General features: G+C 40.1%; 1 protein-coding gene across 2 annotated transcripts; it reads left to right on the top strand.

Annotated features, from left to right (window-relative positions):
• Window positions 1-12,081: 12,081 nt before the first annotated feature.
• LOC308690126 (extracellular superoxide dismutase [Cu-Zn]-like) lies at window positions 12,082-13,683 on the top strand. Of its 2 annotated transcripts, none has more exons than XM_081364412.1 (2): window positions 12,082-12,275; window positions 12,894-13,683. In XM_081364412.1, exon 2 carries the CDS (start codon window positions 12,909-12,911, stop codon window positions 13,560-13,562), a length of 654 nt encoding a protein of 217 aa, XP_081220538.1. In that variant the 5' UTR covers window positions 12,082-12,275; window positions 12,894-12,908; the 3' UTR covers window positions 13,563-13,683. The 2 variants fall into 2 exon arrangements, with proteins under 2 accessions (XP_081220538.1, XP_081220539.1); XM_081364413.1 differs by having other exon boundaries at window positions 12,082-12,280; window positions 12,894-13,677.
• Window positions 13,684-19,106: the final 5,423 nt, after the last annotated feature.

Raw genomic sequence — 19,106 nt, 5'->3', positions numbered from 1 at the left:
CCCATGTTTTTTTTCTTGGTCTTTTCAGAGGCTTTTTGGCCAAAGCTTCCAATAGTAAATGCACTCTTAAAAATAAATGTAGGGTGAATGCAGGCAAAGTGGGCCGTTTAGTTTGATTTACTGTGCTCAATGGGTTAACACTTTCTGAGCATGACAATGGTCTTTAATTAAAGATACACTATTTCTTTAAATGATACAATGGTTTAGGTTGATGCAATATGACACTGGAGGGTGTGGCTAGATCTCAAGGGAGGACACCTTTATTGTTCAAGGTAGACATAACCTCTGACGTAAGATTTTATTTTTGAAATAAGGTTTCTCGCTAAATGTCAACAAATGGGTATATTATTCTGACAGTTTGTTAGTACAGTTAACAGGGAATCAAAATGCAAAAAAATGTCTTGGTTTTCTTGTAAGGTGTTTAAAGCAAGAATATGTAAGATTTTTGTAATAAAATGACCAAAAATCACTTGCAAAGTGTGATATATTTCCTGCAGTTGTGTACTTCCAGTATCCCAAAAGTTCCCAAAGATTTTTAATTTCAGAGAGATTCCAATTTTAAATCAAAGCTGCAAGCAGCATTTATTGGGGTTCAAGCATTTAAGGCCTTTAAGCACAAATGCATAAAAAGACATTAAGTTTTATTTGGCAACCATTTAACCACTGACGTCATACATGGAAAAGACCATTTCCAGCCAATTTAACATAGTAAATATATGGTTTTCAAAGCTTTTTTAACAGTTATAGCGCCACCTATGGTCCGATCTCCATAAAATTGTGCATGCTTGTTTACAATGTTATTTCACATATGCTCACCAATTTTCTTTAAGTTCTGAGTTTTCGTTTAGGATTTATAGGCTTTCGAGTGAATTTTGCCACGCCCATTTTTTAAATGACCCTGTTGTAGCCGTCCAAATGTAAAAGTTCAAAAGTTTTAGCACTTTGTGCTTGAACCCCTAATAATGGCTCGTCCATGTTCACTTTCGCTCAAACATTATGGACCATGGCAAGCAGACTTTGGGACAAAAGGAGAACTAAAACGAGGATCAATATCGGCGTGGTGTTTTGGAGATGCCACAAACTTCGACTTGACAGAGGCGTCTTGCATGTACTTTATTAGACAGCTGAGCAAATGTACATAAAACTAATCAATGTCATATAGCTCAACATGATGAAATGTTAGAATATGATCAGTATGTTATTCTAATGTTCATTTAGCTTACTGCTAGTATCATACAGACAAGCAAACGCATAGAATAACATTATAACTTTCAACACACTCAAATGCAGTTTAGTGTGATAGTGTAGACCAAGGCTGCGTCCGAAACCGCATACTTCCCTACTATTTAGTATGGGAAAAAGAGTAGGCGAGCGAAAAATTATGTTCGAATCCAAAAGAGTAGGCGAGAATTACCTGGGTGACGTACTAATTATCGCGAGATTCGGACTTAAGTGCGTTCGAATATGCCTACTTTCCTACTATATAGTAGGCGAAAACAGTACGTGAAGGAAGCAGTACGTTCGAAACATCGGTATTTACAAAAGAGTAGGCGAGAAGTTCCCGGATGGCTTACTGCTTCCGGCCAGATTTTTGAGTGCTCGACCGATGAATACTCTTCTATCCCAGGAGGCCACGCGAGAGGATACGTCATTATTAAACATCGCAGAGATCGGCGACGCGGGTGCTTTCAAATGTGAGTAAACACGGTTCCTTGTGTTAAAATTGCAAGTGTTGAACTACTGTAGAGTAAACTGTTGAATTGTTGAAGGTGTAAAAACGTTACACAGTGTAGTATAGTTGTGATTTTGCTGTAAAAACACGTTTTATTATGTATAACGATAGCTAACCAGAGGGGAGCTCCAGTAAGGACACGTAAGTTAACGTTACGTCTCTAAAGTGGATTTACATAAACCATATACATATTAAAGACGCTTATTTTAAATGTCTATTTACATCTGACAGGAAAATCTTAAGTATTGCAGAAGAGCACATCACAACATGAAATAGACATCTGAGTGATGAATGTGTGCTATTATGTAGAACAAATCTATAAAGTAACATAAGTTATCTATTTTATTTGTCCATTAGTACTGTTGATAAATTGAGGAACATTTATGTTGGATAAAAAGTTAAAACAAGCTCATAAATCACAGAGGTAATGTGAATCTTGTCTGGATGTTACAGGGACAGATTGTGTGTTTATCCAGTGGAGAGTGGCTCATGAAGCTGAATGCTGCAATCAAATGCTTTGAGTGAGTATACTACAGAAATGAATAACAACAACTATTTAAATCTTAAGTTGTAGTTGTCATGATCCTGGCTCTTTCCGTCTCTTTTTCTTTCCTTTGTCTCCCTCTGCTGGCTGTTTTACGCCTTACTACCTCCTTGCTCACACACTTACGCACACACTCATTAACGCTTCACCTCATCGCCCTCAGCTGTTTCTCATTCGCATCCAATCTACACACCTGTTCTCTATCTTTCACTTTTGTCTTCGCTATATCTAGTTCTCTCTTTCGTGTCTGTATTGTCGGATTATTGTTTCTCTGTGATGCACGTCGGCTGTTATTGCTCTGTAGGAATACCTTGTCTTGTCCTGTCCTGTCTGGTCCTGCTGAATAATACTGTGCCACTGTTTTCAACTGCTGTGAGTTACCTCTTCTGTACTGTATCCAGTGTTCTCCGTGGAGAATAGCAGAGGGTTCCACTGCTCACCTACTTCCTGTCCTCGCTACTCAGGAGTGGTCCAGATCGACAGTTTACTCTTCAGTTTCTATTTACATTGAGAAAAGCTGCGAACGAAACCTTTGTTTGATTATTTGAGAAGTGACGTTCTGTTATCAGCCTGTACGGCTTTTTCCTTGTTTCTATTAAAAGAACTGTACCTGCTTTTCGTCTCTGGACCTCTGTTTCATGACAGAATAATCCGACCAACAGAATGGAGCAGGCTGGTGAACATCCTATCCAGGCCGCTGTGGAGATGCAGGGCGCCTTACTGGGTCGGCACGATGAAGAACTCTCCGCCGCCCGCCGTGTTGTGGACTCACTGACCGCTCAAGTGGCCGACCTTTCTCAGCAGCTCCACGTGCTTCGCATGGACGCTTCCCAGTCTGCCTCATCAGGTACACTTGAACCGCGGGTCAACAACCCTCCTTGTTACGCTGGTGAACCTACGGAATGCCTGCCTTTCCTCACCCAGTGTGAAGTCGTTTTCTCGCTCCAGCCATCTATCTACACAAGAGAGCGCTCCCGAATAGCCTATGTAATCTCTCTTCTCAAGGGGAGAGCCCGCGAGTGGGGAACGGCTGTCTGGAATGCTGAAGCTGATTGTCTGATCCGATATTCACTGTTTAAAGAGGAGATGCTGCGAGTTTTCGACCGCTCGGTCCATGGTCCTGAGGCTTCTCGCACACTGTCCTGCTTACGGCAGGGACGCCGCTCTGTCTCTGACTTTTCTGTGGAGTTCCGGACTCTCGCCACCTCCTGTGGTTGGAACGAGCCTGCTCTGGTGGCTCGTTTTATTGAAGGTCTCAATGCTGAGATTAAGGATGAAGTGTTGGCTCGTGAGGTCCCTACTCGTCTTGATCCACTGATAGACTCTGCTTTACGCATTGAAAAGCGCTTTGAACTGCGCCAGCGGACTCGCCGTGTTATGACCACGCCTACTCTTTCGTCTACCGCCAGCTCTCCACCTGCAATTTCTACCGAACACGAGCCAATGCAGTTAGGAGGGATACGGATCTCGGCTGCTGAGCGCCATCGTCGAATCGTCAACCGTCTGTGTCTTTACTGCGGTTCGGATAAGCACTTCGCTACACAGTGCCCAGTAAAAGCCAAAGCTCACCAGTCATAAGAGGGAGACTGGTGAGCGCATCCTCTCTGGACCCTCTACTGCGCTCCCGGACCACATTTCCTGTTTTCCTCCGCTGGGCCAACTCGTCTGTCACCTGTCCCGCTCTGATAGACTCTGGAGCTGAGGGAAATTTTATGGACAAGAACTGGGCTCTTAAACAGGGTATTTCCCTATTAGACCTTCAAGACCTCACTCCTGTCTACGCCCTGGATGGTCGAGTTCTCGCCCAGGTTTGCTGCTCTACAGCACCGGTGAGTCTCACCGTATCTGGCAACCACAAAGAGACTATTTCTTTTTTAATTTTTGATTCACCTAATACCCCTGTAGTTTTGGGTCATCCATGGTTGGTCAAACACAACCCTCATATTAACTGGGCTAAGAATTCCATACTCTCATGGGGGCTTTCATGTCATGTAGAATGTCTTGTGTCTGCTGTTTCTCCTGTATCTACTGTGCCTGTTTTTCAGGAGGAGCCAGGGGATTTGTCCGGTGTTCCTGAGGAGTACCTCGATTTGCGGGCGGTCTTCATTCGTTCCCGGGCCGCATCTCTCCCTCCCCACCGGCCGTACGATTGCAGCATTGAGCTTCTACCGGGTACTACGCCTCCTCGTGGAAGGCTTTATTCTCTTTCGGTTCCTGAGCGCAAGGCTCTTGAGAAGTATCTTTCCGATTCGTTAGATGCAGGTACTATCGTTCCCTCCACCTCTCCTGCGGGGGCAGGTTTCTTTTTTGTGAAAAAGAAGGACGGTTCGCTCCGCCCCTGCATTGATTACAGAGGCTTGAATGACATAACTGTTAAGAACCGTTATCCGCTGCCGCTCATGTCTTCAGCCTTTGAGATCCTGCAGGGGGCTCAATTCTTCACAAAACTGGACCTTCGTAATGCCTATCATCTTGTCCGCATCAAGGAGGGTGATGAGTGGAAGACGGCATTTAACACACCCCTAGGGCACTTTGAATATCGCGTTCTTCCGTTCGGGTTGGTCAACGCTCCCGCCGTGTTTCAAGCTCTTGTCAATGATGTTCTCAGAGACATGTTAAATCTTTTCGTGTTCGTTTACCTTGACGATATCTTGATTTTCTCTCCTAATCTCCAAGTTCATGTGCAACACGTAAGACAGGTCCTTCAAAGACTCCTTGAGAATCGTCTTTTTGTCAAGGCCGAGAAGTGCACCTTTCACTCCCAGTCGGTCTCGTTTCTAGGTTCCATTATTTCCGCCCAGGGAATCAGTATGGACCCTGCCAAGGTTCGCGCTGTTACAGACTGGCCCAGACCAGAGTCCCGCGTTGCCCTCCAGCGTTTTCTAGGGTTTACTAATTTTTATCGACGCTTTATTCAAAGTTTTAGTCAGATTGCGGCCCCTCTCACTGCGCTCACGTCTGTTAAGATTCGATTCTCCTGGACTGAAGCTGCCCAGGCAGCTTTTGATCTTCTCAAATCGCGTTTCTCTTCCGCTCCCATTCTTGTCACGCCTGATTTAGAGAAGCAGTTTATTGTCGAGGTCGATGCCTCAGAGGTCGGGGTAGGGGCCATCCTCTCTCAGCGCGCTTCAGCTAATGAGCGGATTCACCCCTGCGCTTTTTTTTCACATCGTTTAACCCCTGCCGAGCAGAATTATGATGTAGGTAATCGAGAGCTTCTGGCCATTCGTCTGGCTTTGGGGGAGTGGCGACACTGGCTTGAGGGTTCTGCGGTTCCGTTCGTGGTTTGGACCGATCACAAGAATCTCGAATACATACGTTCTGCCAAGAGACTTAACGCCCGTCAGGCTCGTTGGTCTCTTTTCTTTACGCGTTTTGATTTTTCTATCTCTTATCGGCCGGGGTCCAAGAATTTAAAGCCTGACGCACTATCATGCCAGTTTCCTTCTTCAGAGACCGTGCCAACTAATGAGGGAATTCTTCCTCGTGGGGTGGTAGTTGGCGCGGCCGTCTGGGGTATTGAACGTTTAGTCAAACGAGCCCTTTCTCACACTCAGACGCCGAGGCTCTGCCCTAAGGGACTTTTGTTTGTGCCACCCTCCGCCCGCCGCGCCGTTCTTCAGTGGGGTCACTCGTCTAAGTTATTCGCTCATCCAGGGGTAAGAGGCACAATTTCCGCCGTTCGACAACGATTTTGGTGGCCATACCGCGAGCGAGACATTCGTCGCTTCATCGCTTAATGTTCTATCTGCGCACAGACCAAGATCAGTAACAGACCCCCGGCAGGGTATCTTAGACCCTTACCTATTCCGTCGCGTCCATGGGCACAAATTGCCCTTGACTTCATTACTGGTCTCCCTTCTTCCAAGGGTAACCACGTAATTCTCACGGTCGTTGATCGCTTTTCAAAAGCCGCCCATTTTATTCCGTTGCCTAAGCTTCCGTCAGCCAGAGAGACCGCTCAGATTGTCGTTGACCATGTGTTCAAGATCCATGGTCTTCCCGAGAATGTTGTCTCGGATCGAGGTCCACAGTTCTCCTCCCTCTTTTGGAAGGAGTTTTGTCGCCTCATAGGTGCCTCTGTCAGCCTCTCCTCCGGGTTTCATCCCCAGACAAATGGTCAGGCTGAACGCGCAAACCAAACTATCGGTCGTCTGTTACGCACCCTTGCTTTTCGTAATCCCGCGTCCTGGGTAGAACAGCTTCCTTGGGCAGAATATGCCTATAATTCCGCTCCCGCCTCGGCCACCGGTCTGTCGCCGTTTCAAGGCAGTTTGGGGTACCAACCTCCCCTTTTCTCCGCTTCTGATACCGAGTCTAAGGTCCCTTCGGTTAAGGCGTTTATTCAACGTTGCAAACGAACTTGGAGAATAGTCAGGTCCGCCCTTTGTAAGTCTCGTTCTGTGACGCGTCGATCCGCTAATAAGCGGCGCATCAAGAGTCCCCGTTATGTCCGCGGACAGAAAGTCTGGTGTCTGTATTGTCGGATTATTGTTTCTCTGTGATGCACGTCGGCTGTTATTGCTCTGTAGGAATACCTTGTCTTGTCCTGTCCTGTCTGGTCCTGCTGAATAATACTGTGCCACTGTTTTCAACTGCTGTGAGTTACCTCTTCTGTACTGTATCCAGTGTTCTCCGTGGAGAATAGCAGAGGGTTCCACTGCTCACCTACTTCCTGTCCTCGCTACTCAGGAGTGGTCCAGATCGACAGTTTACTCTTCAGTTTCTATTTACATTGAGAAAAGCTGCGAACGAAACCTTTGTTTGATTATTTGAGAAGTGACGTTCTGTTATCAGCCTGTACGGCTTTTTCCTTGTTTCTATTAAAAGAACTGTACCTGCTTTTCGTCTCTGGACCTCTGTTTCATGACAGTAGTTTATTTTAATTATTGTAATTTCAAACAGAGCTATTACAGCACTTTTCTGATTCTTGATTTCTGTGCATTAGCTGCACAGCTTTTGTGGTGGAGCAGGACCTGCAAGGGAAGATGATGGCGGCATTTGTGAAAAAAGCGGTTTTGTCTTCTAAATAATACTGAAATCAAATGACATTGTGCGGTTAAAATGACTGCTTTTGTGTTATGTTTGTGCATTTTGTAGAATCTGAAATGTCAGCAGGCTGGTTTGAGCACTGAGGATGAGGAGACCAGAGCTGAATCCTGGAGATGGTGCCATGGATGAGTCCCTCCATCACTCCACCTGCCCTTACGAGACCCTGCATCACTCCACCTGCCCTTATTGCTTCAGATTGTGAAGCACAACACAACACGCAACAACCTCAGCGCCTTCAGCCTACATACATGATTGTAGTTTGAATAAAGCTTTGTTTCATGTGTTGACTTGTATATGCATTTGTTTATTGTGTGATGGTGACTTTCATTCATTCTTTTATTAATATTTCTCATTGTTGTCAGTAAATACAATATAATTATTTAATTAATGTTTTATTTAATTGTTTGAATGAAAATGTAGATATGTTCATTATATACACATCTAGAGTATTCAATCCTGCATAGTTATGTCATATGACATACATTACATTTTGTTTGTTTTATTGAATTGAATATAATTTTCAGTAAAAAGTAATATAATTAAGTATTGGTCAGCATTTATCGTTGTTATTATTGTATGTTTTGGGGTGGGATAGCAATGCAATTCATTCTGGGGTAATATTAATTTTTAATATTAATGATACTTAAATTTTTTGAGTATAAAATCAACAGTTTTCTCCAAAGGCGAATCTTCGCACAGCTGCCCTTTGTGCAGACATTACAAACGCTGAGGAAAACCGTTCTAGGTAGGGCTGTTGAGTTACTGATGTTATGAGGTATATATATATATATATATATATATAATATATATATATATATATATATATATATATATATATATATATATATATATATATATATATATAGATATATATATCATAGGTTTGCATACATAATATGAGATTTTTTACACAGGAAAAAAGAACCTAGTACAAGGTTGAATATCTTAATATATTTTCTTAATTCATTATAATACATTTTAAAAAATGCATTTTTTAATTTTTTTTTTTTTTTATTTATAGGCCTAGGCCTGAGGGATGAAATGAGAGTTAAATTCAACAAGAAAAAGAGGAAAACATAAAGCAGTAAGCCACTTTTGCTTGTGGATAAAAATGTTTGGATATAAAATAAAGAAATTAACAACATATTAAAGAGATGACAATTTTGGGGTTTTCGTAATAAAAATAAATAATATCGTTAAGGATAAAACGGTGGGTCACATTAGTAGGGTTAAATATAAGAACTTTATCAACCCTAAATATATTTACAAAATAAATGGGCAGCAGTTTCTTCAAAAAGACCACAAAATGAGCAAGTTTAATCAATATCAAGATATTTACAGATAGATTAATTAAACGTATCGTTCAAATCTTTTAAGTTGTTGCGCGCGTGATAATGCGTCGTAGGTCACATGATAATGTCAACATGGCAGATGTCTGGTTCGCATTCATACTCAACGAGATCTGGCTATAAAGTACCTACTCTTTTAGCGCTAGTTAAGTAAGTACTCATTGAAATTAAGTACCTACTCATTGAGTATGCGGTTTCGGACGCAGCCCAAGTGAAACAGCTCTGCGTTACCTCACAAGTTTAATTCACCAAATAAACTGACTTGTTAACCCTTTTCCACCAAGGCAGTGCTGGTGCTGGTTCAGAGCTAGAGCCTAGTTTCAAATGCGTTCTTTGTTTTTCGACACCCAGAGCACCAGCTCTGAACCAGGAAAAGTGGTTCTTAAGTAGCACCAAAACATTGCTGGTCTAGAAGTAAGAACCGCTTGCGTCAGGGCCTGGGGACGGGGTTACCGTGACCAACAAGACGAACAGAAACTTGTGACCGCCATTTCTCAAATAGCAGCTAATCGAGCTAATAACAGCTTGATTGTAATCTCCGTCTATGCAAGTTATGGTCGAGCTGCACGAACACGTTGGATTCGCCGTGTTTGGATGCCGATGTACAGTAGGTTCGCAAAGCCATGAGTATCAATAGTAATAGCGGCACGGACCAATCGGAGCTGCGGGAGTGTTTGGAGAGCATACGAGTCCTTGTGCTTTTGGATTGCTTTCGCCGTGCTTTGATGTCATGAGCCGATCGGTCTGCGAGAAGCCGAACCATCTCTGGTGTGTTTGTGTTTGGCGCTGCCACGCTAGCATTGCTGGGCAACATGAGATGTATACAGTGACCTTGTGTTTGGCAAACCGGATCTTAGAGAGCTCGTCAGACGAACCAACTCCGGACTGGCAATACTGTAGCTCTGGCTCTGAACTGGCACCTGGTTCATGCTGGTGGAAAAGGGGTATTTGTGAGTATTAATTCAACACTTGCGGGTAGATCAGTAGAATGAAATGTCCTTATTCCTTTATATCCGCAGGACTCGCATGTGGCTCTGATATCTGTCTCTCATTGGCAATGACGACAAGTTCCATAATTCCGCTTATGCGTCATCAACCTACACCTTTGTTATTGTAAGAGGTTAGCAAGCCTGGTTAGTACCTGGATGGGAGACCTCCTGAGAAATCCAGGTTGCTGCTGGAAGAGGTGTTAGTGAGGCCAGCTGGGGGTGCTCACCCGTGGTCTATGTGGGTCCTAGCGCCCCAGTGTAGTGATCGGGACACTATACTGTCAAAGTGCACCATCCTTCCAATGAGACGTTAAACCGAGGTCCTGACTCTCTGTGGTCATTAAAAGTCCAAGGATGTCCTTCGAAAAAGAGTAGGGGTGTAACCCCGGCATCCTGGCCAAATTTGCCCCTTGGCCTCTGTCCATCACGGCCTCCTAATCATCCCCATATACTGATTGGCTTCATCACTGTCTCCTCTCCACCATTAAGCTGGTGTGTGGTGGGCGTTCTGGCCCAATATGGATGCTGCACATTGGTGGTGGTTGAGGATATCCCCCCTTCCATGTAAAGCGCTTTGAGTACCCAGAAAAGCGCTATATAAATGTAACAAATTATTATTATAATTATTAAAATGTAGATGCAGAATATAACGCTTTAAAATATGGATACAATTTAAGTTCATCTACAGTGTTTAGAGAAAACAGACAGAAAAAAGTTTTACAATATGGTTACCATTTAAAATGTTCCTATTATTGAATTTTTGTTAGCCTATTTGTTGTTGCAAGTGTTGTAGTTCCATTTGTAATATGTTGTAGAGTTCATTAAGATATCTGATATTCAACTTTCATAAAATTTCATGTCAACACAACATGTTCTAGTTGTTTTGAACTTTACACATGCATTGAGTGAACTGATGAGTATTACTCATCATAGCCTATGTATGTGCTTTTGGGTCTGTTAAATATGCTGTGGAATATGTTTGTGTGATGTGTTAATAAATCATGTGTTTTTAAGAACCAGGATCATTTTTGATAAATTAGGGATGGGTCACATTACCTGAAAAGAAATTTGTCTGGAGTGCATGATCTCAAAATGTTTATTGGTATATACCTTGCAAATAACACATATCAACTGTATTCAAAATGAAATATTAAAGTCGGACCTTAAAGTTAACAAAAGTAATAAAAAGAAATAAACATCTAGGTACTGTATCTATCTAAATGACAAGTGTCCCACCTTACCTGCATTCAATCTACTAAAAGGGGATTTTAACATCGATGCCATAGAAGAATCATTCCCTCAGAAATTTGTACTTCTGCCTTCAAAGACAAGTACAGTTTTTCAGTACTTTTAACAACTTTCCTAAACTCTTAACGCACCAACACACCTACTACACACAATTGGCAAAACAGTTTATTTCATGCTCAAAATCACACACTGTAAACCAAACTCCAACACTAATTTTCTAAATACAATAATACACTATGCCTACCAGAACACTGCAAACATGTCTCAAAATCAAATCATTTTTCAAAACACTAACATATGTAACATAGCTGTCCAACAGGAAGATTTAGTCAATCATAGCACAATGTCATAAAAACACTAACATCAGATGGAATTACAGAAACTGCATTATTGTATACGTGTCAGGTCTGCCCTTATACAACAGACAGTATATTGTATTGATCATAGATTGTGTTTTGCACTGCAGTTTCTTTTGAAGCCTCTCTACATTTTTGTTTTGTTGGGTTTACTGTAGGTCTTTTGCTGCAGAAATTCAATAAAAAAAGACCCATTTCAGAGTGCTTTATAGAATGTACGGTAACAGTATACCATATGGTCATGCCATTGAAAGAAACTTAACACCTGAGTGTGTTTCCTAGATGGGAATCAGCTGTGATTTATATTATTGCATAATTGTTTCTCAGTAACAATAGGATAAAATACAGGGGATATATTTGGGTTTCAATTCACAATATAAACAGCTGTTTACCTTGACTTTAGCCTGTAAGGTTCAGAACATGGTGTTATCTGTTCTGACACACATTGTTTAAAGCATCGGTAAATTTGGCAGTAAAAATCCATTGTTTTGGTCTTGTTTGAGCTTGTGTGTAAAAGAAGTTCAAGCATTTTAAATTTGTGTTAATTGTATGCATTTTGTGTTAAAGCAACGAGAAATGTGTTAATAGTATAGGTTACATAGACGGATGTAGTGCTAACTAACCGTGTTAAGAGTTTTGGAAAATTGTTAAAAGTATTGAAAAATCTGTCATAGCAATCGTAAAAAAAAAAAACTATAGCAGTACTTCTTTTAATAAACACAAAACACTGGAGAACACATTGTGCAATGCAAGACAAAGAACTGAATAAACTGAGTGCTATATATAAACAGGCAAACAAAGGGAGCTAAATGAAACACAGGTGAACTTAATTAGTGACTAACAGACTATCATGGTTAACTTGTAGCTCAACATGAGTTCCTATAAGAGCAACCAAAAGGAACATTCTCTCAACCCCAGGTCAGGACTGCACACGGATTAAGTGTTGTAGTATTTTTGTGACTGCAATATTCAGGCTCCACACGGATTGAGGACAACTTTTCAGCTGTACGGTAGTGCACCTTTGCTGTTTTAGGCTTGTTTTGTTTTTGTTTTCTCCATTCCATTTTCTCCATCAACTGACTTGATTTAGTACAACTAAAAAAAGTTTAAGCAGAAGTATAGATATTGTCTTTTATTTTACCTGTCCTTGTGAAAAATATCAGACATCAACTTTATATTTAATATTAAATAACATGTAGGCATTATTATTATTATTATTATTATTATTATTATTATTATTATTATTATTATTATTATTATTATTATTATTGTACTTTCAAGATACTACAGGTACACATCCAATACCAATAAGCTAATTTTTTATTTTATTATTTTCACAAGAGTACATAGCAATTAAAAAATTATAGAGTTTTCTAGACAGCAACATGGTGTCGGCCCACGTCTGGTACACCTGGATTACACGCGGCCCAGATGTGGGCCGGATCTGGTTGCTGTCTGGGTTCTTTTATGGTTTTCCGTTGCAAACTAATCTGGTTGTGCTATTTTTACCTAATGCAACTTCCATTCTCAAAGCTCCCTGAAACAAAGCTTTGACCTTTTATCAAAAATATTCCGTTCTTAAACCAAATGGCATGATTTCACTGAATCCACTTTTCATTGTAGGCTTTAAAGATCAACATGGAGAAAATCATCCTAATATTCCCTCTGATATTGCTGGTGCTGCATATTCAAGGAGGAGAGTTCCACAAGGAGGAGTGTTTGCCTGCCGAAGCTCCACAGCCGGAAGTCGTGGAGTTCGACAACACCATCTATGCCACTTGTGAAGTAACTCCCAGCCCCAATTTGCCACGTAACCAGCCAAAGATCTTTGGGCAAATCCTCTTCAAGCAGGTCTTCCCCAATGGAGATTTAGAAGTGAAAATCAACCTCCGTGGTTTGCCTGCCATCGATCGTCAAGAGCGTGCCATGCACATCCATCAGTATGGAGACCTCAGTCAAGGCTGCATCACTGTTGGTCCTCATTATAATCCAAACGGCGTTGACCACCCTCATCATCCTGGAGACCTGGGCAACTTTGCTTCCGAGAAAGGAGTTATAAGGCAGTTCCTGACGCTTCCAGACGCCAAGCTCTTTGGGCCTTATTCCATTCTGGGACGTGCGGTGGCGGTTCATGAGAAGGAGGATGATCTGGGAATGGGTTCAGATGAGGAGAGTAAACTCAGTGGGAATGCTGGACCGATAATTGCTCTCGGTGTGATTGGTATTACTACTCCAAGTCTGTGGCAGAAGACTGAAGTGCCCCCCAAGAAACCATGTGGAGGAAGGCACTGAGAGTCAAAGATGAGGGAGTCGGATATGGTGGAAGGGCAGATTCAAATGGGATAATCATGATTTTCCTTGTGTATTCTTTGTATGTGTCCTACATTAAAGTATATTTCAGAACCTGAACATTCCCATGTTTTTTTTCTTGGTCTTTTCAGAGGCTTTTTGGCCAAAGCTTCCAATAGTAAATGCACTATTAAAAATAAATGTAGGGTGAATGCAGGCAAAGTGGGCCGTTTAGTTTGATTTACTGTGCTCAATGGGTTAACACTTTCTGAGCATGACAATGGCCTTTAATTAAAGATACACTGGCTGCGTCCGAAACCGCATACTCAATGAGTAGGTACTTATTTTCAATGAATACTTACTTAACGAGCACTAAAAGAGTAGGTACTTTATAGCCATATCTCTTTGAGTATGAATGCGAACCGGACATCTGCCATGTTGACGTTATCATGTGACCTACGACGCATTCTTGCAGCCAGGATTCTTAGCAGAACCAGAAAATATGATCATGGCTGGGTTTCCCGAAACCTTCTTAACGCTACGTCGTTCTTAAGTTAGACCTTAAGCTGTACCTTATCGTTAATACATGTTTCCCGAAACGTTCTTAGTTAAGTATACCTTCTGTAAGTCATACTTTCGGAAGGTTGGTCTGGACCACTCTTAGCTTCACCTTATCACTGTTGCAGGTCTATATGAATATAATTCTGAAGTTTTAATACACCCAGACAGTGTTCAGTTAGGCTAATTCAAGTGTTTTCATGCAAAGAATAAAATTGTCATTACAATGATTGTTGTTAGAATTTTAATTATATTATTATATAATACAATTTTATAAATGTATTTTAATTAAAGAGCGCTTTTAAAGGCCAGTGAAATAGGCTACTGTCAGTTAAGTCCTATTCGGACGCTAATATTGTTTCTCATGGGCTCGTACAGTATTTTAAACATTTACAGGGGTAAGTCTGTGATTTTAGTGCCGTCCGAATCCATATCAGTGTTTTTACTCACCCAACCCGCGTAAAAATCCCTGGCCAAATTATACCTACTGTTTTTTGACAAACAGGTCGTGTGGTAGCCTAATTGAATTGCTGTCTGAATCCACATCTCCGAGTTTACAAAAAGAGATTCAAAATCCACTGTTTAAATCCTTTTTGATCACTGCCGAGCACCGTACGTGACGTACACTTTTATTTAGAGAGATGCTGGAAAGTATTTATAAGAACAATATTTCATCGCAGCTCCACCTCAGCAAACAAAAATGGGAAAGAGAAGAAAGCACATAAAAAATTAAAATGGTTATTATGGCAGCAATAGCCTATATGATAGCCTACACTTTTAAAATATGTAGGCAAGGCTATTATAGGCTAGTATAGTTTGGATTATTTTTTTAAATGTCCCATGAGTCCTAATAAATGCAATTTAAACTATTTCTGAAGTGCTTATTTTATAAAAAAACAAAACAAAAAAAACACCGCTTTCTCACATAAACAGCCCCTGCACGAGAGAATAATTGATTCTCGAGCCATCGATATAAACATTCAGCACCATCGCCACGGAAAGCGCCGGGTAACGTCGCACGTAAGAAGGTATATCTTAAGCAGCTTCCTAAGGTATAGTTCGGGGAACACACCTAGAAATGGTATACCTTCAGTTAAGTTATACCTTAAGAGTCTTCGTAGCGCGCTAAGAGACAACGTTATCGGGAAACGCAGCCCATATCACACCAGTACTCAGGTCATTACACTGGCTGCCAGTTACTTATAGGATTGATTTTAAAGTATTATTACTAGTATATAAATCATTCAATGGCCTAGGACCTCAATACATTGCAGATATGCTCACGGAATACAAACCCAACAGATTACTCAGATCATTAGGATCACATCAGCTAGAAGTTCCAAGAGTTCACTCTAAGCAAGGAGAGTCCGCTTTTAGCTATTATGCCAGCCGCAGCTGGAACCAGCTTCCAGAGGAGATCAGATGTCAAATCCAGACTCAAAACACATCTGTTTAACTTTGCATTAAATGAATGAGCACTGTGTCACTGTTTGTCCGACTGTTTATACTGTGTCTTATTTTAGTCTTTATTCTAAACTGTTTTAATTATTTTTAGTTCTTTCTCGTTTCTTTATTTTAAACTGTTCTTTATTCTAAACTATTTAATTATTTTTAGTTCTTTCTTGTTTCTTTATTTTAAACTGTTTTGTATATTCTTATTTCTTCTGATTATTTTTAATAGTATGTAAAGCACTTTGAATTACCATTGTGTATGAAATGTGCTATATAAATAAACTTGCCTTGCCTTGCCTTGCCTTGCATTATCACACGCGCAACAACTTAAAAGATTTGAACAATACGTTTAATTCATCTATCTGTAAATATTGATATTGATTAAACTTGTTCATTTTGAAGAAACTGCTGCCCATTTATTTTGTGTATACATTTAGGGTTGATTAAAGTTCTTATATTTAACCCTACTAATGTGACCCACCGTTTTATCCTTACAATATTTATTTTTATTACGAAATCCCAAAATGGTCATCTCTTGAATGTTGTTAATTTCTTTATTTTATATCCAAACATTTATCCACAAGCAAAAGTGGCTAACTGCTTTATGTTTTCTTCTTTTTCTTGTTAACTCTCGTTTCATCCCTCAGGCCTATTTATTTTTTTTTTAAATGCATTTTTAAATGTATTATAATGAATTATTTAAGAAAAAATATATTAAAATATTCAACCTTGTACTAGGACTAGGTTATTTTTTCCTGTGTAAAAAATCTCTTATGTATGCAAACCCATGATATATATATATATATATATACACATAACATCAGTAACTCAACAGCCCTACCTAGAACGGGTTTCCTCAGCGTTTGTAATGTCTGCACAAAAGGCAGCTGTGCAAAGATTTGCCTTTGGAGAAAACTGTTGATTTTATACTCAAAAAAAATGTAAGTATCATTAATATTAAAAATTAATATTACCCCAGAATGAATTGCATTGATATCCTACCCCAAAACATGCAATAATAACAACGATAAATGCTGACCAATACTTAATTATATTACTTTTTACTGAAAATAGTAGTAAAAAGTATATAGTGAACATATCTACATTTGCATTCAAACAATTAAATAAAGCATTAATTAAATAATTAAGTGTGCTTGCTGAAAGCGCACACTTATTGTTCTTCTTAAGTTTTCTTATTATTATTATTATTATTATTATCATTATTATTATTATTATTATTATTCCCGGGAGAAAAATTTTGGCCAGCTCCTGCGCCTAGACCCTTTGAGACAGAGACACCGTTCCAACTTTAAAACGTTCGGTCAGTACCGGTGTAAGTTGCTCGCGAAGATGACATCACAAGTCCATGTCGTTCGTCCGCCATATTGGATTGAACAGAAAGCGAAACTAAAGTTTCACAGGTCACAAATTTGGTCCGAACTTCACGAAACTAGACGTACATGATCATTGGAGCAAGCCTCATCAAAGTTACTAGAAGGATTTTTGATTTTTGGAAGCGTTTGCCCGTCACAGCCAAACGAAATCAGCGGCGTAGTCGCCAAACAGGAAGTCGTCCATATCTCAGGAACTCTGTCACATATCGAAACCAAACTTTATACATGAACTCGGGACTCCAATGTGAGGATGTACAAGATCTGATTTTTTTTTATTTATTTTTTTATTTCAGGCTAATAGACAAACCCATTTACCTATGTCTATGCAAGAGTTTCACCTTTTAATGTTAGGTAATGCATTTAGACAGTAGGTGGCACTGTTGTATTACATTTCACAGAGCAGCCAAGTCAGTGTATAGACTGCATTCGTTTTTACCAGGTTTGTCTTAATAAATGCAGGCATGAATTTCGTTTTTTGCATTGGTCTATTTTAATCATCTTCATTTATTAATATATACAGATATGTATGCATGAATTGTGCATTTCCAATCCTCAAAGCAGTTAATAAAAAAAAAAAAAAACTTTATACAAAATACATCATGCTCTTCTTCGATAACCGAACAAACAATTAATTGTCTGTGGCTGTGTTTGTGCGCGCGGGAAATATGCTGCGCATAACAATAGAAAACAAGGAGAAACGCGCAGTCACATGCTCAAACAATCAACAACGTCGCTCTAGAGGTGCGTTGTGGACTGCGAAGTGGACATCTTAAGTTAGAGTCTAATCCGAAGGGAGCGAACATGTTCAGTTCGAAGGGCACTGCGCACGGCATAGGGAATAAGGGAACATCGATACATCACTTCACAGGAAGTGGAGAGCGATGATCACACACCCAACTGTCATTTCGCGCATCAGGTCATCACCAGTCAGAACGGTCATAACTAACGATGGAGGAGTTTACGTATGTGTGTAAGTAATACATTTCGCCATTGTTATACAAATGACAGTATTTTTAACGGTTATTGTTGTGAATATTACATATACTATTTTTGATGATTATAATTTACCTCAGTGAATGCAGCCAGCTTAGCTAGTTTGTGAAGTAAAGTGATTTTATTTTAGGTAGTTGTAAAATAGAGCAATATAATTGTAAATATATAATATAATAATAAAAATTAAAATATGAATGTAGTCCTACATATATTTGTTATATCATAATCTGCGCGACTCCGTCGTTGACTTTCTTTGATGACATTTGCTGGGTGTTTCTAATGAGCGGTTATTGTCAGTGAAGTCCACTTCAACTGATATACCGTGCTCAGGGAGTAGGGGAGCAGTGAACACTGCATATGGACCCTGTCGAATGGAACGCACATTAGATGTGTAAAAACAAGTGGAAAGCGCGAGCGCGCCGCTGTCTCCTTTCGCTTGTTCTCCTGTGGCGTCTGTCGTTGCTATGCAAACATGAACTGCGCTCTCCATGATGACAAGATCTGTGTCTGAAATCGCTCCCTATCCACTATATAGTGCACTATTTAGGGTGTCGGCCATTTTGTAGAGGTGTCCGAATTCTGAGTGAACGACATCATTCCCTACATTCTTCACTACTTTTATCCACAATCCTCTCTGAATTCGAGTGTACATACGATGTACACTTGCTGAGACACTATTTCCCACAATCCATCACGAGGCGATTGAGCGCGAATGAAAAATAAACAAAAATGCCACCATGGCAACGGTGCACCCGAGTTAGAAAACAATCATTTATAAGACCAGACGCCTGGTTATTTATTTATACATACCGTTATGTCTATATTTGAAAAATCAAATGTGTTGTGTAGTGTTTTGTTCTCTTTTATTTTCACATATAAATTAAAAAAGTCAATAAATATGACAAGCAAGTGTTTTTATTATCTTTTTTTTAATCAAATAACGCAATAAACGTGAAAAATACATACATACAATGGTTACATACAATTCACACAGCCAAAAAAAGGAAATATTAAAGATGGGTAGGTAATGTTTATGACAAATTGTCTGAGCTCTCTGGCGCGTGATAATTATGTCAGCGTCCAAATTCTTTGCTGATGTAGTGCACTCAACTGCCATTCACTATGTAGGGATTAGTGAACGAGTGAGCGG

This window comes from Scardinius erythrophthalmus, assembly GCF_964197995.2.
Source record: "Scardinius erythrophthalmus genome assembly, chromosome: 1".
Taxonomy (NCBI): Eukaryota; Metazoa; Chordata; class Actinopteri; order Cypriniformes; family Leuciscidae; genus Scardinius; species Scardinius erythrophthalmus.
The sequence above is the reverse complement of the archived record's forward strand: the minus strand, read 5'-3'. Positions and strand labels throughout refer to the sequence as shown.